The sequence below is a fragment of the Saccoglossus kowalevskii genome, chromosome 6 (assembly GCF_978046115.1).
Source record: "Saccoglossus kowalevskii chromosome 6, keSacKowa6.1, whole genome shotgun sequence".
NCBI classification, from domain to species: Eukaryota; Metazoa; Hemichordata; class Enteropneusta; family Harrimaniidae; genus Saccoglossus; species Saccoglossus kowalevskii.
The window spans coordinates 42,122,235-42,147,869 of record NC_140646.1 but is presented as its reverse complement, the minus strand read 5'-3'; the positions used below and the strand labels follow the sequence as shown (position 1 = coordinate 42,147,869).

Genomic DNA, 25,635 nt, shown 5'->3' with positions numbered 1-25,635 from the left:
GAAAGAAAGATGTTTTCAGATATGTGAAGCTTTGAGATAAAGTAGAAAGAAAGATGTTTTCAGATATGTAAAGCTCAGAGATAAAGTAGAAAGAAAGATGTTTTCAGATATGTAAAGCTCAAAGATGAAGTAGAAAGAAAGATGTTTTCAGACATGTAAAGCTCAGAGATGAAGTAGAAAGAAAGATGTTTTCAGATATGTGAAGCTCAGAGATGAAGTAGAAAGAAAGATGTTTTCAGACATGTGAAGCTCACAGATGAAGTAGAAAGAAAGATATTTTCAGACATGTGAAGCTTTGAGATAAAGTAGAAAGAAAGATGTTTTCAGATATGTGAAGCTCAGAGATGAAGTAGAAAGAAAGGTGTTTTCAGATATGTGAAGCTTAGAGATGAAGTAGAAAGAAAGGTGTTTTCAGATATGTGAAGCTCAGAGATGAAGTAGAAAGAAAGATGTTTTAAGACATGTGAAGCTTAGAGTGAAGTAGAAAGAAAGATGTTTTGAGACATGTGAAGCTCAGAGATGGAGTAGAAAGAAAGATGTTTTAAGACATGTGAAGCTTTGAGATGAAGTAGAAAAAAAGATGTTTTAAGACATGTAAAGCTCAGGGATGAAGTAGAAAGAAAGATGTTTTCAGACATGTGAAGCTTAGAGATGAAGTAGAAAGAAAGATGTTTTGAGACATGTGAAGCTCAGAGATGGAGTAGAAAGAAAGATGTTTTAAGATATGTGAAGCTCAGAGATGAAGTAGAAAGAAGGATGTTTTCAGACATGTAAAGCTCAGGGATGAAGTAGAAAGAAAGATGTTTTGAGACATGTAAAGCTCAGGGATGAAGTAGAAAGAAAGATGTTTTCAGACATGTGAAGCTTAGAGATGAAGTAGAAAGAAAGATGTTTTGAGACATGTGAAGCTCAGAGATGGAGTAGAAAGAAAGATGTTTTCAGATATGTGAAGCTCAGAGATGAAGTAGAAAGAAAGATGTTTTCAGATATGTAAAGCTTTGAGATAAAGTAGAAAGAAAGATGTTTTCAGATATGTAAAGCTCAGAGATGAAGTAGAAAGAAAGATGTTTTCAGACATGTGAAGCTCAAAGATGAAGTAGAAAGAAAGATGTTTTCAGATATGTGAAGCTTTGAGATAAAGTAGAAAGAAAGATGTTTTCAGATATGTAAAGCTCAGAGATAAAGTAGAAAGAAAGATGTTTTCAGATATGTAAAGCTCAAAGATGAAGTAGAAAGAAAGATGTTTTCAGACATGTAAAGCTCAGAGATGAAGTAGAAAGAAAGATGTTTTCAGATATGTGAAGCTCAGAGATGAAGTAGAAAGAAAGATGTTTTCAGACATGTGAAGCTCAAAGATGAAGTAGAAAGAAAGATATTTTCAGACATGTGAAGCTTTGAGATAAAATAGAAAGAAAGATGTTTTCAGATATGTGAAGCTCAGAGATGAAGTAGAAAGAAAGGTGTTTTCAGATATGTGAAGCTTAGAGATGAAGTAGAAAGAAAGGTGTTTTCAGATATGTGAAGCTTAGAGATGAAGTAGAAAGAAAGATGTTTTAAGACATGTGAAGCTCAGCGATGAAGTAGAAAGAAAGATGTTTTCAGACATGTGAAGCTTTGAGATAAAGTAGAAAGAAAGATGTTTTCAGATATGTGAAGCTCAGAGATGAAGTAGAAAGAAAGATGTTTTAAGACATGTGAAGCTTAGAGTGAAGTAGAAAGAAAGATGTTTTGAGACATGTGAAGCTCAGAGATGGAGTAGAAAGAAAGATGTTTTAAGACATGTGAAGCTTTGAGATGAAGTAGAAAGAAAGATGTTTTAAGACATGTAAAGCTCAGGGATGAAGTAGAAAGAAAGATGTTTTCAGACATGTGAAGCTTAGAGATGAAGTAGAAAGAAAGATGTTTTAAGATATGTGAAGCTCAGAGATGAAGTAGAAAGAAGGATGTTTTCAGACATGTAAAGCTCAGGGATGAAGTAGAAAGAAAGATGTTTTGAGACATGTAAAGCTCAGGGATGAAGTAGAAAGAAAGATGTTTTCAGACATGTGAAGTTTAGAGATGAAGTAGAAAGAAAGATGTTTTGAGACATGTGAAGCTCAGAGATGGAGTAGAAAGAAAGATGTTTTAAGATATGTGAAGCTCAGAGATGAAGTAGAAAGAAGGATGTTTTCAGACATGTAAAGCTCAGGGATGAAGTAGAAAGAAAGATGTTTTGAGACATGTGAAGCTCAGAGATGGAGTAGAAAGAAAGATGTTTTCAGACATGTGAACATCTCTGATGTTGAGAAAATGAAAGGGTAATCACTAGAGAATACAGGAACAGGCAACTGTGGCAAACATCAAAGAAAAGAAAATCTGTGCAACATCTCACAATGCACCATGTTCTATTGTGTTACAACAGCCATTACTTGCTTTGAGTCACAGAGAAATTGTTCTGCTAATCACTCAAAGCAGTTTTGTAACCTTTTTTCAATAACATGATGTATCAAATTTGTTCAAATTCTTTGTCTTACTGCTAATAATCTGTTGTGTAGGCATTGTTTTTGAAATTTTTCCATAATTTCTTGGATTTTGATGTGTGATGCAGTTTGGAATATTTTAACATGATCTTGCGTGTTGAATATTCAAATTTAAAAGAATGATACAACAAAGAAAAGACTAATGTTCCCTGTCCATGTATTCTCTAGTGTTCTCTTTGCATAGAAACACAAATAAGTGAGGCTACAAAACAAAGGGTTAGTGTTCATCTCAGATTGTTTTATTCATGGTTCCTACTTGACTATAGGGTCGATTTTTTGCCCCCAGGTATGCTACTTTCTCAGTTCTTCATCTTAATTGTAATTTTTTTCTTAAATCAATTTAAAAAAGGGATATGATTTTGAATTAAAGATTATTATTATTATTATTAATTTACCAAAAATAGTAATCAAACACACCTCTATGTCATTTGTTTCTTCTCAGTTTAATTCAAGTTGTGAACAAGGTATCAATAATTAAAAAGTATGTTTTATATCATATGGTTAGATAATTTAGGTGTGATAAAATAATTTTGAAAGTAATATATATTATCTCAAATTCAAATTACAACATGGCTTTGTGAAATTGTAACTTCATGAACACAGAGTGACAATTCAATTATATGTATTAAAACAATTTGTTTACAATTACATTATGACGTTGTGCATGAGAAATTGACATTGAATTCTATTGACACTGAATGCTAAAAATGTAAAAAATAATTTACTTCCGTGTTCATTTTTTCGGGATTTAAAGATAAGTTTGCATCAGAGTGAATTCATCCGTGAGGGCACAGTCTCTATTGCGGACTCAAGATCTTTACACTTTATGTACTCTTCACATCATATAATGTTTTGTTTGTCTTTAAAGGGCCATGAAAGTTACATGTACTTAAAAAGAAAATGGTACCCGTGCTGACTGACCTATAAACTGTCTTGATTATCAACTATGGAATGTTCCTCACTGTAAATCTCTTTCTAATTCAATGGGTACAAATGGGTATGAAAGATGAGTGCCTAGTGTGAATATATAACTCATGTTTCTTAGCTGCAGTGCTCCATGAGCATCTACAGTGTCAGATGACCATATGTAGGTACACCACTAATGTATCAAATTTATTTTGGACATTAAAAATGTGTCACAGTTTTTCAAAATGATTCTTCTCTAATTGTTTCAAATATTTTTTGAAAACTAGTGACCAGCGTAATCCAATACAGTGATGCTTATGAAATGCTTATTAAAATAAAACAATGTTTACTGAGAAATGCAAAATTGGACATCTAAAAACTAATAATAATCTATCAGTCTATGCTCGTATAATGTTGAGGGCAGAATACATGAACTGGAATATGGCTGGACAAAGAGAGAAAATTGATTGAGTGAGTGGTATATTGGCTATCGTACAACAATGCCATACCAATATTATTTGCATGTAGTTTTTAAGGACGAAAAAAATGCAAATTAGAAGCACATTCACTTGTATAAATGGCTTGTAAACAAGGTAGCATGGACAGGTGAAGGTTTGGTGTACTTAAAATACTAAAGCAATGGTAGCATGGACAGGTGAAGGTTTGGTGTACTTAAAATACCAAAGCAATGGTAGCATGGACAGGTGAAGGTTTGGTGTACTTAAATACTATCAAAGCAATGGTAGCATGGACAGGTGAAGGTTTGGTGTACTTAAAATACTATCAAAGCAATAGTAGCATGGACAGATGCAGGTTTGGTGTACTTAAAATAATATCAAAGCAATGGTAGCATGGACAGGTGAAGGTTTGGTGTACTTAAAATACCAAAGCAATGGTAGCATGGACAGGTGCAGGTTTGGTGTACTTAAATACTATCAAAGCAATGGTAGCATGGACAGGTGAAGGTTTGGTGTACTTAAAATACTATCAAAGCAATGGTAGCATAGACAGGTGAAGGTTTGGTGTACTTAAAATATCAAAGCAATGGTAGCATGGACAGGTGAAGGTTTGGTGTACTTAAAATACCAAAGGAATGGTAGCATGGACAGGTGAAGGTTTGGTGTACTTAAAATACTATCAAAGCGATGGTAGCATGGACAGGTAAAGGTTTGGTGTACTTAAAATACTATCAAAGCAATGGTAGCATGGACAGGTGAAGGTTTGGTGTACTTAAAATACCAAAGCAATGGTAGCATGGACAGGTGCTGGTTTGGTGTACTTAAAATAATATCAAAGCAATGGTAGCATGGACAGGTGAAGGTTTGGTGTACTTAAAATATCAAAGCAATGGTAGCATGGACAGGTGAAGGTTTGGTGTACTTAAAATATCAAAACAATGGTAGCATGGACAGGTGCAGGTTTGGTGTACTTAAAATAATATCAAAGCAATGGTAGCATGGACAGGTGAAGGTTTGGTGTACTTAAAATACTATCAAAGCAATGGTAGCATGGACAGGTGAAGGTTTGGTGTACTTAAAATACTATCAAAGCAATGGTAGCATGGACAGGTGAAGGTTTGGTGTACTTAAAATATCAAAGCAATGGTAGCATGGACAGGTGCAGGTTTGGTGTACTGTGGAATACTTTATTTTCGCTGGAATTAATTTTCGCTGAAAAGGCTTTTCGGGCATTTTGTATGGAATTTATTTTCACTGATTTTTGATGAGTTTAATGTAAAATATAGGAAAAAAAGTATATTCACTGAATTTTATTTTCACGGAATCATCCCTTCAGCGAAAATAGCGAAAATAAATTCCAAGCGAAAATAAAGTATTCTACAGTACTTAAAATACTATCAAAGCAATGGTAGCATGGACAGGTGAAGGTTTGGTGTACTTAAAATACTATCAAAGCAATGGTAGCATGGACAGGTGCAGGTTTGGTGTACTTAAAATACTATCAAAGCAATGGTAGCATGGACAGGTGAAGGTTTGGTGTACTTAAAATACCAAAGCAATGGTAGCATGGACAGGTGAAGGTTTGGTGTACTTAAAATGCCAAAGCAATGGTAGCATGGACAGGTGAAGGTTTGGTGTACTTAAAATACTATCAAAGCAATGGTAGCATGGACAGGTGAAGGTTTGGTGTACTTAAAATACCAAAGCAATGGTAGCATGGACAGGTGAAGGTTTGGTGTACTTAAAATGCCAAAGCAATGGTAGCATGGACAGGTGCAGGTTTGGTGTACTTAAAATACTATCAAAGCAATGGTAGCATGGACAGGTGAAGGTTTGGTGTACTTAAAATACTATCAAAGCAATGGTAGCATGGACAGGTGCAGGTTTGGTGTACTTAAAATACTATCAAAGCAATGGTAGCATGGACAGGTGAAGGTTTGGTGTACTTAAAATACCAAAGCAATGGTAGCATGGACAGGTGAAGGTTTGGTGTACTTAAAATGCCAAAGCAATGGTAGCATGGACAGGTGCAGGTTTGGAGTACTTAAAATACTATCAAAGCGATGGTAGCATGGACAGGTGCAGGTTTGGTGTACTTAAAATATCAAAGCAATGGTAGCATGGACAGGTGCAGGTTTGGTGTACTTAAAATATAAAAGCAATGGTAGCATGGGCAGGTGCAGGTTTGGTGTACTTAAAATACTATCAAAGCAATGGTAGCATGGACAGGTGCAGGTTTGGTGTACTTAAAATATAAAAGCAATGGTAGCATGGACAGGTGAAGGTTTGGTGTACTTAAAATACTATCAAATCAATGGTAGCATGGACAGGTGCAGGTTTGGTGTACCTAAAATACTATCAAAGCAATGGTAGCATGGACAGGTGAAGGTTTGGTGTACTTAAAATACTATCAAAGCAATGGTAGCATGGACAGGTGCTGGTTTGGTGTACTTAAAATATCAAAGCAATGGTAGCATGGACAGGTAAAGGTTTGGTGTACTTAAAATATCAAAGCAATGGTAGCATGGACAGGTAAAGGTTTGGTGTACTTAAAATATCAAAGCAATGGTAGCATGGACAGGTGCAGGTTTGGTGTACTTAAAATATCAAAGCAATGGTAGCATGGACAGGTGAAGGTTTGGTGTACTTAAAATACCAAAGCAATGGTAGCATGGACAGGTGAAAGTTTGGTGTACTTAAAATATCAAAGCAATGGTAGCATGGACAGGTGCAGGTTTGGTGTACTTAAAATATCAAAGCAATGGTAGCATGGACAGGTAAAGGTTTGGTGTACTTAAAATATCAAAGCAATGGTAGCATGGACAGGTGAAGGTTTGGTGTACTTAAAATATCAAAGCAATGGTAGCATGGACAGGTGAAGGTTTGGTGTACTTAAAATATCAAAGCAATGGTAGCATGGACAGGTGAAGGTTTGGTGTACTTAAAATACCAAAGCAATGGTAGCATGGACAGGTGCAGGTTTGGTGTACTTAAAATACTATCAAAGCAATGGTAGCATGGACAGGTGCAGGTTTGGTGTACTTAAAATATCAAAGCAATGGTAGCATGGACAGGTGAAGGTTTGGTGTACTTAAAATATCAAAGCAATGGTAGCATGGACAGGTGAAGGTTTGGTGTACTTAAAATACCAAAGCAATGGTAGCATGGACAGGTGCAGGTTTGGTGTACTTAAAATAATATCAAATCAATGGTAGCATAGACAGGTGAAGGTTTGGTGTACTTAAAATATCAAAGCAATGGTAGCATGGACAGGTGCAGGTTTGGTGTACTTAAAATAATATCAAATCAATGGTAGCATAGACAGGTGAAGGTTTGGTGTACTTAAAATACTATCAAAGCAATGGTAGCATGGACAGGTGCAGGTTTGGTGTACTTAAAATACCAAAGCAATGGTAGCATGGACAGGTGCAGGTTTGGTGTACTTAAAATAATATCAAAGCAATGGTAGCATGGACAGGTGAAGGTTTGGTGTACTTAAAATACTATCAAAGCAATGGTAGCATGGACAGGTGCAGGTTTGGTGTACTTAAAATACCAAAGCAATGGTAGCATGGACAGGTGCAGGTTTGGTGTACTTAAAATACCAAATCAATGGTAGCATGGACAGGTGAAGGTTTGGTGTACTTAAAATAATATCAAAGCAATGGTAGCATGGACAGGTGAAGGTTTGGTGTACTTAAAATAATATCAAATCAATGGTAGCATAGACAGGTGAAGGTTTGGTGTACTTAAAATACTATCAAAGCAATGGTAGCATGGACAGGTGCAGGTTTGGTGTACTTAAAATACCAAAGCAATGGTAGCATGGACAGGTGCAGGTTTGGTGTACTTAAAATAATATCAAAGCAATGGTAGCATAGACAGGTGAAGGTTTGGTGTACTTAAAATACTATCAAAGCAATGGTAGCATGGACAGGTGCAGGTTTGGTGTACTTAAAATACCAAAGCAATGGTAGCATGGACAGGTGCAGGTTTGGTGTACTTAAAATAATATCAAAGCAATGGTAGCATAGACAGGTGAAGGTTTGGTGTACTTAAAATACTATCAAAGCAATGGTAGCATGGACAGGTGCAGGTTTGGTGTACTTAAAATACCAAAGCAATGGTAGCATGGACAGGTGCAGGTTTGGTGTACTTAAAATAATATCAAAGCAATGGTAGCATGGACAGGTGAAGGTTTGGTGTACTTAAAATACTATCAAATCAATGGTAGCATGGACAGGTAAAGGTTTGGTGTACTTAAAATACTATCAAAGCAATGGTAGCATGGACAGGTGCAGGTTTGGTGTACTTAAAATAATATCAAAGCAATGGTAGCATGGACAGGTGAAGGTTTGGTGTACTTAAAATAATATCAAAGCAATGGTAGCATGGACAGGTGAAGGTTTGGTGTACTTAAAATACTATCAAATCAATGGTAGCATGGACAGGTAAAGGTTTGGTGTACTTAAAATACTATCAAAGCAATGGTAGCATGGACAGGTGCAGGTTTGGTGTACTTAAAATAATATCAAAGCAATGGTAGCATGGACAGGTGAAGGTTTGGTGTACCTTAAAATACTATCAAAGCAATGGTAGCATGGACAGGTGAAGGTTTGGTGTACTTAAAATATCAAAGCAATGGTAGCATGGACAGGTGCAGGTTTGGTGTACTTAAAATAATATCAAAGCAATGGTAGCATGGACAGGTGAAGGTTTGGTGTACCTTAAAATACTATCAAAGCAATGGTAGCATGGACAGGTGCAGGTTTGGTGTACATAAAATACTATCAAAGCGATGGTAGCATGGACAGGTGCAGGTTTGGTGTACTTAAAATATCAAAGCAATGGTAGCATGGACAGGTGAAGGTTTGGTGTACTTAAAATACCAAAGCAATGGTAGCATGGACAGGTGCAGGTTTGGTGTACTTAAAATACTATCAAAGCGATGATAGCATGGACAGGTAAAAGTTTGGTGTACTTAAAATACTATCAAAGCGATGGTAGCATGGACAGGTGAAGGTTTGATATACTTAAAATACTATCAAAGCGATGGTAGCATGGACAGGTGCAGGTTTGGTGTACTTAAAATATCAAAGCAATGGTAGCATGGACAGGTGCAGGTTTGGTGTACTTAAAATACTATCAAAGCAATGGTAGCATGGACAGGTGAAGGTTTGGTGTACTTAAAATACTATCAAAGCAATGGTAGCATGGACAGGTGAAGGTTTGGTGTACTTAAAATATAAAAGCAATGGTAGCATGGACAGGTGAAGGTTTGGTGTACTTAAAATATCAAAGCAATGGTAGCATGGGCAGGTACAGGTTTGGTGTACTTAAAATACTATCAAAGCAATGGTAGCATGGACAGGTGAAGGTTTGGTGTACTTAAAATACTATCAAAGCAATGGTAGCATGGACAGGTGCAGGTTTGTTGTACTTAAAATATAAAAGCAATGGTAGCATGGACAGGTGAAGGTTTGGTGTACTTAAAATACTATCAAATCAATGGTAGCATGGACAGGTGCAGGTTTGGTGTACTTAAAATACTATCAAAGCAATTTTGTTTTTGGCTAACATGCATTCATGTGAACTTAAAATACTATCAAAGCAATGGTAGCATGGACAGGTGAAGGTTTGGTGTACTTAAAATACTATCAAAGCAATGGTAGCATGGACAGGTGAAGGTTTGGTGTACTTAAAATACTATCAAAGCTATGGTAGCATGGACAGGTGCAGGTTTGGTGTACTTAAAATACTATCAAAGCAATTTTGTTTTTGGCTAACATGCATTCATGTGAACTTAAAATACTATCAAAGCAATGGTAGCATGGACAGGTGAAGGTTTGGTGTACTTAAAATACTATCAAAGCAATGGTAGCATGGACAGGTGCAGGTTTGGTGTACTTAAAATACTATCAGAGCAATGGTAGCATGGACAGGTAAAGGTTTGGTGTACTTAAAATACTATCAAAGCAATGGTAGCATGGACAGGTGCAGGTTTGGTGTACTTAAATTATTTCAAAGTAATGGTAGCATGGACAGGTAAAGGTTTGGTGTACTTAAAATATCAAAGCAATGGTAGCATGGACAGGTGAAGGTTTGGTGTACTTAAAATACCAAAGCGATGGTAGCATGGACAGGTGAAGGTTTGGTGTACTTAAAATATCAAAGCAATGGTAGCATGGACAGGTGCAGGTTTGGTGTACTTAAAATACTATCAAAGCAATGGTAGCATGGACAGGTGAAGGTTTGGTGTACTTAAAATACTATCAAAGCAATGGTAGCATGGACAGGTGCAGGTTTGGTGTACTTAAAATACTATCAGAGCAATGGTAGCATGGACAGGTAAAGGTTTGGTGTACTTAAAATACTATCAAAGCAATGGTAGCATGGACAGGTGCAGGTTTGGTGTACTTAAATTATTTCAAAGTAATGGTAGCATGGACAGGTAAAGGTTTGGTGTACTTAAAATATCAAAGCAATGGTAGCATGGACAGGTGAAGGTTTGGTGTACTTAAAATACCAAAGCGATGGTAGCATGGACAGGTGAAGGTTTGGTGTACTTAAAATATCAAAGCAATGGTAGCATGGACAGGTGAAGGTTTGGTGTACTTAAAATACTATCAAAGTAATGGTAGCATGGACAGGTGCAGGTTTGGTGTACTTGAAATACCAAAGCAATGGTAGCATGGACAGGTGAAGGTTTGGTGTACTTAAAATACCAAAGCAATGGTAGCATGGACAGGTGCAGGTTTGGTGTACTTAAAATACTATCAAAGCGATGATAGCATGGACAGGTGAAGGTTTGATATACTTAAAATACCATCAAAGCGATGGTAGCATGGACAGGTGCAGGTTTGGTGTACTTAAAATATCAAAGCAATGGTAGCATGGACAGGTGAAGGTTTGGTGTACTTAAAATACTATCAAAGCAATGGTAGCATGGACAGGTGAAGGTTTGGTGTACTTAAAATATCAAAGCAATGGTAGCATGGACAGGTGCAGGTTTGGTGTACTTAAAATACTATCAAAGCAATGGTAGCATGGACAGGTGAAGGTTTGGTGTACTTAAAATACTATCAAAGCAATGGTAGCATGGACAGGTGAAGGTTTGGTGTACTTAAAATATAAAAGCAATGGTAGCATGGACAGGTGAAGGTTTGGTGTACTTAAAATATCAAAGCAATGGTAGCATGGACAGGTGCAGGTTTGGTGTACTTAAAATATCAAAGCAATGGTAGCATGGACAGGTGAAGGTTTGGTGTACTTAAAATACTATCAAAGCAATGGTAGCATGGACAGGTGCAGGTTTGGTGTACTTGAAATACCAAAGCAATGGTAGCATGGACAGGTGAAGGTTTGGTGTACTTAAAATACTATCAAATCAATGGTAGCATGGACAGGTGCAGGTTTGGTGTACTTAAAATACTATCAAAGCGATGGTAGCATGGACAGGTGAAGGTTTGGTGTACTTAAAATACTATCAAAGCGATGGTAGCATGGACAGGTGCAGGTTTGGTGTACTTAAAATACTATCAAAGCGATGGTAGCATGGACAGGTGAAGGTTTGGTGTACTTAAAATACTATCAAAGCGATGGTAGCGTGGACAGGTGAAGGTTTGGTGTACTTAAAATACTAAAGCAATGGTAGCATGGACAGGTGAAGGTTTGGTGTACTTAAAATACTATCAAAGCGATGGTAGCATGGACAGGTGCAGGTTTGGTGTACTTAAAATACTATCAAAGCAATGGTAGCATGGACAGGTGCAGGTTTGGTGTACTTAAAATACTATCAAAGCGATGGTAGCATGGACAGGTGAAGGTTTGGTGTACTTAAAATATAAAAGCAATGGTAGCATGGACAGGTGAAGGTTTGGTATACTTAAAATACTATCAAAGCGATGGTAGCATGGACAGGTGCAGGTTTGGTGTACTTAAAATACTATCAAAGCAATTTTGTTTTTGGCTAACATGCATTCATGCATTTATGTGAACTTAAAATACTATCAAAGCTATGGTAGCATGGACAGGTGCTGGTTTGGTGTACTTAAAATACTATCAAAGCAATGGTAGCATGGACAGGTGCAGGTTTGGTGTACTTAAAATATCAAAGCAATGGTAGCATGGACAGGTGCAGGTTTGGTGTACTTAAAATATCAAAGCAATGGTAGCATGGACAGGTGCAGGTTTGGTGTACTTAAAATATCAAAGCAATGGTAGCATGGACAGGTGCAGGTTTGGTGTACTTAAAATATCAAAGCAATGGTAGCATGGACAGGTGCAGGTTTGGTGTACTTAAAATACTATCAAAGCAATGGTAGCATGGACAGGTGAAGGTTTGGTGTACTTAAAATACTATCAAAGCAATGGTAGCATGGACAGGTGCAGGTTTGGTGTACTTAAAATACTATCAGAGCAATGGTAGCATGGACAGGTAAAGGTTTGGTGTACTTAAAATACTATCAAAGCAATGGTAGCATGGACAGGTGCAGGTTTGGTGTACTTAAAATACTATCAAAGTAATGGTAGCATGGACAGGTAAAGGTTTGGTGTACTTAAAATATCAAAGCAATGGTAGCATGGACAGGTGAAGGTTTGGTGTACTTAAAATACCAAAGCGATGGTAGCATGGACAGGTGAAGGTTTGGTGTACTTAAAATATCAAAGCAATGGTAGCATGGACAGGTGAAGGTTTGGTGTACTTAAAATACTATCAAAGTAATGGTAGCATGGACAGGTGCAGGTTTGGTGTACTTGAAATACCAAAGCAATGGTAGCATGGACAGGTGAAGGTTTGGTGTACTTAAAATACCAAAGCAATGGTAGCATGGACAGGTGCAGGTTTGGTGTACTTAAAATACTATCAAAGCGATGATAGCATGGACAGGTAAAAGTTTGGTGTACTTAAAATACTATCAAAGCGATGGTAGCATGGACAGGTGAAGGTTTGATATACTTAAAATACCATCAAAGCGATGGTAGCATGGACAGGTGCAGGTTTGGTGTACTTAAAATATCAAAGCAATGGTAGCATGGACAGGTGAAGGTTTGGTGTACTTAAAATACTATCAAAGCAATGGTAGCATGGACAGGTGAAGGTTTGGTGTACTTAAAATATCAAAGCAATGGTAGCATGGACAGGTGCAGGTTTGGTGTACTTAAAATACTATCAAAGCAATGGTAGCATGGACAGGTGAAGGTTTGGTGTACTTAAAATACTATCAAAGCAATGGTAGCATGGACAGGTGAAGGTTTGGTGTACTTAAAATATAAAAGCAATGGTAGCATGGACAGGTGAAGGTTTGGTGTACTTAAAATATAAAAGCAATGGTAGCATGGACAGGTGAAGGTTTGGTGTACTTAAAATATCAAAGCAATGGTAGCATGGACAGGTGAAGGTTTGGTGTACTTAAAATACTATCAAAGCAATGGTAGCATGGACAGGTGAAGGTTTGGTGTACTTAAAATACTATCAAAGCAATGGTAGCATGGACAGGTGAAGGTTTGGTGTACTTAAAATACTATCAAAGCAATGGTAGCATGGACAGGTGCAGGTTTGTTGTACTTAAAATATAAAAGCAATGGTAGCATGGACAGGTGAAGGTTTGGTGTACTTAAAATACTATCAAATCAATGGTAGCATGGACAGGTGCAGGTTTGGTGTACTTAAAATACTATCAAAGCAATGGTAGCATGGACAGGTGAAGGTTTGGTGTACTTAAAATACTATCAAAGCAATGGTAGCATGGACAGGTGCAGGTTTGGTGTACTTAAAATACTATCAGAGCAATGGTAGCATGGACAGGTAAAGGTTTGGTGTACTTAAAATACTATCAAAGCAATGGTAGCATGGACAGGTGCAGGTTTGGTGTACTTAAAATACTATCAAAGTAATGGTAGCATGGACAGGTAAAGGTTTGGTGTACTTAAAATATCAAAGCAATGGTAGCATGGACAGGTGAAGGTTTGGTGTACTTAAAATACCAAAGCGATGGTAGCATGGACAGGTGAAGGTTTGGTGTACTTAAAATATCAAAGCAATGGTAGCATGGACAGGTGAAGGTTTGGTGTACTTAAAATACTATCAAAGTAATGGTAGCATGGACAGGTGCAGGTTTGGTGTACTTGAAATACCAAAGCAATGGTAGCATGGACAGGTGAAGGTTTGGTGTACTTAAAATACCAAAGCAATGGTAGCATGGACAGGTGCAGGTTTGGTGTACTTAAAATACTATCAAAGCGATGATAGCATGGACAGGTAAAAGTTTGGTGTACTTAAAATACTATCAAAGCGATGGTAGCATGGACAGGTGAAGGTTTGATATACTTAAAATACCATCAAAGCGATGGTAGCATGGACAGGTGCAGGTTTGGTGTACTTAAAATATCAAAGCAATGGTAGCATGGACAGGTGAAGGTTTGGTGTACTTAAAATACTATCAAAGCAATGGTAGCATGGACAGGTGAAGGTTTGGTGTACTTAAAATATCAAAGCAATGGTAGCATGGACAGGTGCAGGTTTGGTGTACTTAAAATACTATCAAAGCAATGGTAGCATGGACAGGTGAAGGTTTGGTGTACTTAAAATACTATCAAAGCAATGGTAGCATGGACAGGTGAAGGTTTGGTGTACTTAAAATATAAAAGCAATGGTAGCATGGACAGGTGAAGGTTTGGTGTACTTAAAATATCAAAGCAATGGTAGCATGGACAGGTGAAGGTTTGGTGTACTTAAAATACCAAAGCAATGGTAGCATGGACAGGTGCAGGTTTGGTGTACTTAAAATATCAAAGCAATGGTAGCATGGACAGGTGAAGGTTTGGTGTACTTAAAATACTATCAAAGCAATGGTAGCATGGACAGGTGCAGGTTTGGTGTACTTGAAATACCAAAGCAATGGTAGCATGGACAGGTGAAGGTTTGGTGTACTTAAAATACTATCAAATCAATGGTAGCATGGACAGGTGCAGGTTTGGTGTACTTAAAATACTATCAAAGCGATGGTAGCATGGACAGGTGAAGGTTTGGTGTACTTAAAATACTATCAAAGCGATGGTAGCATGGACAGGTGCAGGTTTGGTGTACTTAAAATACTATCAAAGCGATGGTAGCATGGACAGGTGAAGGTTTGGTGTACTTAAAATACTATCAAAGCGATGGTAGCGTGGACAGGTGAAGGTTTGGTGTACTTAAAATACTAAAGCAATGGTAGCATGGACAGGTGAAGGTTTGGTGTACTTAAAATACTATCAAAGCGATGGTAGCATGGACAGGTGCAGGTTTGGTGTACTTAAAATACTATCAAAGCAATGGTAGCATGGACAGGTGCAGGTTTGGTGTACTTAAAATACTATCAAAGCGATGGTAGCATGGACAGGTGAAGGTTTGGTGTACTTAAAATATAAAAGCAATGGTAGCATGGACAGGTGAAGGTTTGGTATACTTAAAATACTATCAAAGCGATGGTAGCATGGACAGGTGCAGGTTTGGTGTACTTAAAATACTATCAAAGCGATGGTAGCGTGGACAGGTGAAGGTTTGGTGTACTTAAAATACTAAAGCAATGGTAGCATGGACAGGTGAAGGTTTGGTGTACTTAAAATACTATCAAAGCGATGGTAGCATGGACAGGTGCAGGTTTGGTGTACTTAAAATACTATCAAAGCAATGGTAGCATGGACAGGTGCAGGTTTGGTGTACTTAAAATACTATCAAAGCGATGGTAGCATGGACAGGTGAAGGTTTGGTGTACTTAAAATATAAAAGCAATGGTAGCATGGACAGGTGAAGGTTTGGTATACTTAAAATACTATCAAAGCGATGGTAGCATGGACAGGTGCAGGTTTGGTGTACTTAAAATACTATCAAAGCGATGGTAGCATGGACAGGTGAAGGTTTGGTGTACTTAAAATACTATCAAAGCGATGGTAGCGTGGACAGGTGAAGGTTTGGTGTACTTAAAATACTAAAGCAATGGTAGCATGGACAGGTGAAGGTTTGGTGTACTTAAAATACTATCAAAGCAATGGTAGCATGGACAGGTGAAGGTTTGGTGTACTTAAAATATCAAAGCAATGGTAGCATGGACAGGTGCAGGTATGGTGTACTTAAAATACTATCAAAGCAATAGTAGCATGGACAGGTGCAGGTTTGGTGTACTTAAAATACCAAAGCAATAGTAGCATGGACAGGTGAAGGTTTGGTGTACTTGAAATACCAAAGCAATGGTAGCATCGACAGGTGCAGGTTTGGTGTACTTAAAATACTATCAAAGCGATGGTAGCATGGACAGGTGAAGGTTTGGTGTACTTAAAATACTATCAAAGCAATGGTAGCATGGACAGGTGCAGGTTTGGTGTACTTAAAATACTAAAGCAATGGTAGCATGGACAGGTGAAGGTTTGGTGTACTTAAAACACTATCAAAGCAATGGTAGCATGGACAGGTGAACGTTTGGTGTACTTAAAATACCAAAGCAATGGTAGCATGGACAGGTGCAGGTTTGGTGTACTTGAAATACCAAAGCAATGGTAGCATCGACAGGTGCAGGTTTGGTGTACTTAAAATACTATCAAAGCGATGGTAGCATGGACAGGTGCAGGTTTGGTATACTTAAAATACTAAAGCAATGGTAGCATGGACAGGTGCAGGTTTGGTGTACTTAAAATACCAAAGCAATGGTAGCATGGACAGGTAAAGGTTTGGTGTACTTGAAATACTATCAAAGCAATGGTAGCATGGACAGGTGCAGGTTTGGTGTACTTAAAATACCAAAGCAATGGTAGCATGGACAGGTAAAGGTTTGGTGTACTTGAAATACTATCAAAGCAATGGTAGCATGGACAGGTGCAGGTTTGGTGTACTTAAAATACTATCAAAGCAATGGTAGCATGGACAGGTGCAGGTTTGGTGTACTTAAAATACTAAAGCAATGGTAGCATGGACAGGTGAAGGTTTGGTGTACTTAAAATACTATCAAAGCAATGGTAGCATGGACAGGTGAAGGTTTGGTGTACTTAAAATATCAAAGCAATGGTAGCATGGACAGGTGAAGGTTTGGTGTACTTAAAATACCAAAGCAATGGTAGCATGGACAGGTGAAGGTTTGGTGTACTTTAAATACTATCAAAGCGATGGTAACATGGACAGGTGCAGGTTTGGTGTACTTAAAATACTAAAGCAATGGTAGCATGGACAGGTGAAGGTTTGGTGTACTTAAAATACTATCAAAGCAATGGTAGCATGGACAGGTGAAGGTTTGGTGTACTTAAAATATCAAAGCAATGGTAGCATGGACAGGTGAAGGTTTGGTGTACTTAAAATACCAAAGCAATGGTAGCATGGACAGGTGAAGGTTTGGTGTACTTAAAATACCAAAGCAATGGTAGCATGGACAGGTGCAGGTTTGGTGTACTTAAAATACCAAAGCAATGGTAGCATGGACAGGTGCAGGTTTGGTGTACTTGAAATACCAAAGCAATGGTAGCATGGACAGGTGAAGGTTTGGTGTACTTAAAATACTATCAAAGCAATGGTAGCATGGACAGGTGCAGGTTTGGTGTACTTAAAATACCAAAGCAATGGTAGCATGGACAGGTGCAGGTATGGTGTGCTTAAAATACTGTCAAAGCAATTTTGTTTTTGGCTAACATGCATTTATATTGGAAAATTTTCAGTTCTCTGTGCGTCATTCAAACAGCATTCTGGCCAATAAAATGTCCATCTTAAAAATCTGACAAGCTATGTGTTTCCAGTCACTAGTAAATACAAAAATATACTTTGGATACTTAATATGGGTGTTCTTGATTGAATATACTGCAAGAAAGAGCCGGTCATCTTGTTAAAATATTTGACATGTCAGAAACCAGTGCAAAATTGATATAAAACAGAAAACAGTGCAAAGATCACTGTACATTGTCTGACTATATTCTAATGTTTGATTGTGGAAAGAAGAATTACACTAGAGACAATCAACACAATCTTAGCCAATCAATGTAATTCTATTAGCCAATCAGTGTTATCTTGCACAGCGTCTCTCCATTGTTTTAGCCCATTCATGAATTGTGTCATTCATTCTTTGATGCAACTCGTTTGCGTGAATGTTCTTGTCGACTAACCCACCAACCATCCCCATCTTACCTCCTCTTCTGGTCATTTTTCACCCCACTATTGCGCAAAGGACTTCATCCTGTCCCTCATTACAAGGACGAATGCCCACTTTCTGGCTTTTCCTTTATATGGCATGGCAATTTATGAAAAGCTTTGCCCAATGCTCACCAGTGGGAGTTTTGAAGGGTGACCCCTTGCCCAATTTTTTAGTGTGTATTTTTTATTGTGTAATCTTTCCATTAGTAGTTATGTTAACGCATGTATTTTATTTCTTTATAGCTGACTAGTTTTAATAAATTGTCTTACTTTTAATCTGGTGTGTAGTGTCTTTACAAAATAGCATTTAAAACTACACACATTGCAAATCAGCTGATTCACTGCAAACCATACTCAATTACAACATGTTTTTTGTATTATATCCATCTACTCACTACTATGGTACTCACATGCAATGTTGACAACAGGATTTCTGGTTGCACACGCTTTATAAAATCTCTGAAAATCAAAAGCCAATTTATCATTTTATACTTACATGACATATTTGTAACAGGGTTTAAAGCAACACAACCTTTATAGCATCCCTTAAATAAAAAGAAAAATAATCAAAGAAATTAAAGTTTCGAAAGACCTCATGTGTGCTAGGGGAATTGGAAGCATGAAGTACAATTAAAGAATACTGTATTTACTATTATATCAGAAGCACATCTTTAATTACACATAAAGTAAAAATTGTATTTATTTCATGCAACATCATTGAATATGTCGTATTTTGCCTTAGTCTGAGATATTACAGTTATGCATATTAACATATGACCATATATTAGTTATGTATATTTAGGTCACATTACCATACATGGTCATTTGATAATAATAATACTTGTTTATTATATCTTTAGAAATATATTTCTTTCAGTATTTAGCAATAGAAATAGTAATCAATACAAATAAAATATAACAAGTTAGTGAGAAGAATATTAAAAAGTAAATAAAATATAAGTTAAAATCAAGTATTTTATGTGCATTGTTTGAATGAAGATGAATTGTCTTTGAGGTTTTGTCATTAAAATAATAATTACAAAAACTATGTCCCTGACAATAAGTCAAATTTAATATATGACAATTTAAAAAGTACAAATATGTCTCGCAATAAATTGCAAAGATCTCGCATTATTAGTGTCTGACAACATTACGTACTCTATAAATAAATGTATGCGTGTCTGTCACTCATATATTCGTGTATATTGGGACGTCCAACTACTGGGTATGCCAAATAGTCGTATTAGCATAGCACTGCATAAAATGTCAAGTAAAATCTGAATCTCTGTACAAAATTTGACCTTGAAATTTGCAATGAATAAAATGACAGAAAAGTAACATTGAAACAGTATTAATTTTAATGATGAAATAATGAGTACCTATTGTGGGAATTTTACATGTTTACATGTTTTTAAATTAGTGGATTTTATTTATCAGGGAAAATGAAAATTCAATCAAAAATTTACTTTTATAGTAAACATCCACATGAACTCACTCATCTTCACCAGCAAACATCAATTCAATCACTGATTGTTTGATCACTATACCTCAACAATGTTTTATTACCATCGCCATAAGCCAAGACAAATCCATTAAGGGCACGATTAACTAGAGGCATGTCCAATCAAATCTATGTATTCCACTGAGCTCAAATACACAAACACTCAGTAGAATCATGGGAAGCACATTCACTTCTTGTTTGCAAAACCAATTCAGGTGATGATACTTACTGGGAATTGACCAATAAGATGTGCTACTAAAAATCCACCGTGTGATCCTCCACATAAAACCAGCCTGTCTTTATCGACTTGTTCTTCCTCTAGAACAGTTTCAACAGCATTCTGTGAATAGACAATTAATAACAAACGTTATATTTGAACAATGATAGCACAGTATATTCCAATTTAGCAATACTGGTTGTGTCAATATGTTTCCTATGTGAATTTATGGTGCATATTTGGCACAAAACCTTTCAGATTCTAAATTTGTAGGTGAAAATTAACCTACTTCTAGACTGGACTGTATCATAAGAAATATGTTTTAGAAGTATTCAAACAATCAACCGTTGATGGAATCTAAATTTACAAATTATGGAGAGACAACTGTATACTGTGATTCCTTCCAAATTCACACCTTATCTGTGTACATATTGTACCTACCTGTACATCATACACGTCTTGGCAGCCAACATTGCTGGGCAGAGAAAATACATTTGCTTGACCAAAACCTAATGACCCACGGTAATTCACTGAAAAATTATACAACAGTTGGCTGACAAATCAAGGTATCAAAGATATCACAAATACAAGTAATATTTCACATATAAGAAATACCAACCTTGGAGTTTCAGAATCCCTGGTTGCTCAACTACCATTTGTGATGAAGAAAATGTTTGTTAAATACTGAAAATAAGTGTACCGGGGTAACTCAAAACTGTCTATTGCTCAAAAGTGCCACAATAACAGCACTGCATGTCACTACATACCTAATAGTACTGCAAAACCAAGTCTGCACAGAGCCACAGGGAATAATAGAAACTCAGCAACTAATGCACTATGTGGTCCACCTAAATTCAACAAAATAACAATTGTATAAATAAAATGTAATGTGTTTTATTTGCAATCATCCTTGACACCAATAGTTCAAGATACCTTTATTTAAGCACCACAGCAATTATACATTTGAAAACAATGTATTGTATTTTGCCAACAGAAGCGCACATGAATCAAAAATATCATATATTGTACGTCTAATGATTGAAATACATCTTACTTTGTCCATAGACTCATCTCTGTCATTAGTGCAAGCACTTTTCATAAAACAATGTGTTTTTTTAAAAGCCATGTGGGAATGAACATCGCAGTGTTAGGATTGATGTTTCAAAGAAATTGAGAAAATAAATACCATAATGCAATGCAATTTCTACATGTATATTCACATGGTTTCAACAACACTATTTATCTAATCTCACACAACTTGCAATGTTTCACATATTATTGATCTGATGTTAATGAGCGATATTTGTTTTTATTCTCTTCTGTTCAAAGAAGCTTAATACAAATGTACGTATACCATTTTTTGGTAAAATAATTATTTTATTACTTTGTACAAAACTGACATAGTTTAATTTATAAATCTGCAGCTATTTCATAATGAGCCTTTGATGAAGTCAATCCCATACATACCATGTGGCCATACAATCATTGGCAATGAACTCTTTGAGTCCAAAAGATTTGCTGGTTTCAAAAGAATAGCTTCATAATCAAGCCCACCTACATGTAATAACAAGAAATGAATGCAATTTACTAGGTATAAATCACTGTACTGACACAAGTAACATTCTTTGCAGAGTTGAAGAATCTAAGAAGTATATATCTATTGCACATATCATATGGTCTTTACCCCTCACCAGTATGTGTATATCTATTGGACATATATGGTCTTTACCCCTTACCAGTATATGTATATGTATTGGACATATATGGTCTTTACCCCTTACCAGTATATGTATATCTATTGGACATATATGGTCTTTACCCCTTACCAGTATATGTATATCTATTAGACATATATGGTCTTTACCCCTTACCAGTATATGTATATCTATTGGACATATATGGTCTTTACCCCTTACCAATATATGAATATCTATTGGACATATATGGTCTTTACCCCTTACCAGTATATGTATATTTATTGGACATATATGGTCTTTACCCCTTACCAATATATGTATATCTATTGGACATATATGGTCTTTACCCCTTACCAGTATATGTATATTTATTGGACATATATGGTCTTTACCCATTACCAGTATATGTATATCTATTGCACATATCATATGGTCTTTACCCCTTACCAGTATATGTATATCTATTGGACATATATGGTCTTTACCCCTTACCAGTATATGTATATCTATTGGACATATTTGGTCTTTACCCCTTACCAGTATATGTATATGTATTGGACATATATGGTCTTTACCCCTTACCAGTATATGTATATCTATTGGACATGTATGGTCTTTACCCCTTACCAGTATATGTATATCTATTGGACATGTATGGTCTTTACCCCTTACCAGTATATGTATATCTATTGGACATATATGGTCTTTACCCCTTACCAATATATGAATATCTATTGGACATATATGGTCTTTACCCCTTACCAGTATATGTATATTTATTGGACATATATGGTCTTTACCCCTTACCAATATATGTATATCTATTGGACATATATGGTCTTTACTCCTTACCAGTATATGTATATGTATTGGACATATATGGTCTTTACCCCTTACCAGTATGTGTATATCAATTGGACATATATGGTCTTTACCCTTTACCAGTATATGTATATCTATTGGACATATATGGTCTTTACCCCTTACCAGTATATGTATATCTATTGGACATATATGGTCTTTACCCTTTACCAGTATGTGTATATCAATTGGACATATATGGTCTTTACCCTTTACCAATATATGTATATCTATTGGACATATATGGTCTTTACCCCTTACCAGTATATGTATATGTATTGGACATATATGGTCTTTACCCCTTACCAGTATATGTATATCTATTGGACATATATGGTCTTTACCCCTTACCAGTATATGTATATCTATTGGACATGTATGGTCTTTACCCCTTACCAGTATATGTATATCTATTGGACATATATGGTCTTTACCCCTTACCAATATATGAATATCTATTGGACATATATGGTCTTTACCCCTTACCAGTATATGTATATTTATTGGACATATATGGTCTTTACCCCTTACCAATATATGTATATCTATTGGACATATATGGTCTTTACTCCTTACCAGTATATGTATATGTATTGGACATATATGGTCTTTACCCCTTACCAGTATGTGTATATCAATTGGACATATATGGTCTTTACCCTTTACCAGTATATGTATATCTATTGGACATATATGGTCTTTACCCCTTACCAGTATATGTATATCTATTGGACATATATGGTCTTTACCCTTTACCAGTATGTGTATATCAATTGGACATATATGGTCTTTACCCTTTACCAATATATGTATATCTATTGGACATATATGGTCTTTACTCCTTACCAGTATATGTATATGTATTGGACATATATGGTCTTTACCCCTTACCAGTATGTGTATATCAATTGGACATATATGGTCTTTACCCCTTACCAGTATGTGTATATCAATTGGACATATATGGTCTTTACCCCTTACCAGTATATGTATATTTATTGGACATATATGGTCTTTACCCCTTACCAGTAATTGTATATCTATTGGACATATACATTGTATGGTCTTTACCCCTTACCAATATATGTATATCTATTGGACATATATGGTCTTTACCCCTTACCAGTATGTGTATATCTATTGGACATATATGGTCTTTACCCCTCACCAGTATGTGTATATCTATTGGACATATATGGTCTTTACCCCTTACCAGTATGTGTATATCTATTCGACATATATTGTCTTTACCCCTCACCAGTATATGTATATCTATTGGACATATATGGTCTTTACCCCTTACCAGTATATGTATTGGACATATATGGTCTTTACCCCTTACCAATATATGTATATCTATTGGACATATATGGTCTTTACCCCTTACCAGTATGTGTATATCTATTAGACATATATGGTCTTTACCCCTTACCAATATATGTATATCTATTGGACATATATGGTCTTTACCCTTTACCAGTATATGTATATCTATTGGACATATATGGTCTTTACCCCTTACCAGTATATGTATATCTATTGGACATATATGGTCTTTACCCCTTACCAGTATATGTATTGGACATATATGGTCTTTACCCCTTACCAATATATGTATATCTATTGGACATGTATGGTCTTTACCCCTCACCAGTAAGTGTATATCTATTGGACATATATGGTCTTTACCCCTTACCAGTAGGTGTATATCTATTGGACATATATGGTCTTTACCCCTTACCAGTATATGTATTGGACATATATGGTCTTTACCCCTTACCAATATATGTATATCTATTGGACATGTATGGTCTTTACCCCTCACCAGTAAGTGTATATCTATTGGACATATATGGTCTTTACCCCTCACCAGTATATGTATATCTATTGGACATATATGGTCTTTACCCCTCACCAGTATGTGTATATCTATTGGACATATATGGTCTTTACCCCTCACCAGTATATGTGTATCTATTGGACATATATGGTCTTTACCCCTCACCAGTATGTGTATATCTATTGCACATATCATATGGTCTTTACCCCTCACCAGTAGGTGTATATCTATTGGACATATATGGTCTTTACCCCTCACCAGTAGATGTATATCTATTGGACATATATGGTCTTGACCCCTTACCAGTAAGTGTATATCTATTGGACATATATGGTCTTTACCCCTCACCAGTATGTGTATATCTATTGGACATATATGGTCTTTACCCCTTACCAGTATATGTATATCTATTGGACATATATGGTCTTTACCCCTCACCAGTAGGTGTATATCTATTGGACATATATGGTCTTTACCCCTTACCAGTAAGTGTATATCTATTGGACATATATGGTCTTTACCCCTCACCAGTATGTGTATATCTATTGCACATATATGGTCTTTACCCCTTGCCAGTATGTGTATATCTATTGGACATGTATGGTCTTTACCCCTTACCAGTATATGTATATCTATTGGACATATATGGTCTTTACCCCTCACCAGTAAGTGTATATCAAATTGATTATACTCACTAAATCTTGGGTCAGTGTTGTCAACTTTAGGTGTAAATGATTTGATTTTCCAACTGATATCTTTGAATTGTATACAATCCAAATTAAATGGTGTCCATTGTATACCACCCTCATGTCCATGACTGGGCAGTTTACCTAAAACCTAGAAAAAATACATTTAAACTGTAGAATTTCTGTTTACCTAAACTAACTTCCTAATAAATTAAGTGATTATAAGTGAAATGAGAAACTTCTGAAATTAATTTTGCTTTTTGGCAAGACAAAAGTACAGACCAGACATTTGATCATTTTTGTAATAAAAAAAAAACCAATTCAATGTGACATTATCTGTGGTCGTTAAAATAAATAAATCTAAGATGACCTAGTGCATTTTCGTCTAAATGAATTAGCTGATTTGTGTAGTTGGATATCCAGCAAAAGAAAATGAAAGAGTTGGTACTGAGATCGTGGGACCCTTTATCTATTTCCAACAACATTGAGGATTTATATGCAAGTATAAGAGAAGCTTGGAGACAATTCCAAGTGAACATGTGTCGGAAACTTGTTGATGCCATGCCAAAACGACTCTGAGAAGTCATCCAGCGAAGAGGTGGACACACGCATTATTGACAATCGTCGCATTCTATTACGTCATGAGATTTTTTTTCTTCATAGAAAATTCAAAAAAACTTTTCACTATTTATTTTGAGCTGTCGTTTTCGTTTCTATCTTACATGAAAATTGAAATTTTCTTCTGTTTGTGTCCAAAAACACGCGTTTGATATATAAATATATTTATTCAAACTGTTATTG

At 36.2% G+C, this 25,635-nt stretch overlaps 1 protein-coding gene across 1 annotated transcript in view; it reads right to left on the bottom strand.

Annotated features, from left to right (window-relative positions):
- The window catches only part of LOC100378934 (acylamino-acid-releasing enzyme-like), a 94,916-nt gene that overhangs the window by 21,134 nt on the left and 48,147 nt on the right, over nt 1-25,635 (bottom strand). The window contains exons 13-18 of the mRNA XM_085500557.1: nt 24,844-24,985; nt 21,218-21,304; nt 20,518-20,598; nt 20,192-20,280; nt 19,763-19,873; nt 18,529-18,577 (exon numbers count right to left, since the gene is read on the bottom strand). Of these exons, the coding sequence (XP_085356683.1) occupies nt 18,529-18,577; nt 19,763-19,873; nt 20,192-20,280; nt 20,518-20,598; nt 21,218-21,304; nt 24,844-24,985 (559 nt within the window). The remainder of the gene's footprint in view (nt 1-18,528; nt 18,578-19,762; nt 19,874-20,191; nt 20,281-20,517; nt 20,599-21,217; nt 21,305-24,843; nt 24,986-25,635) is intronic.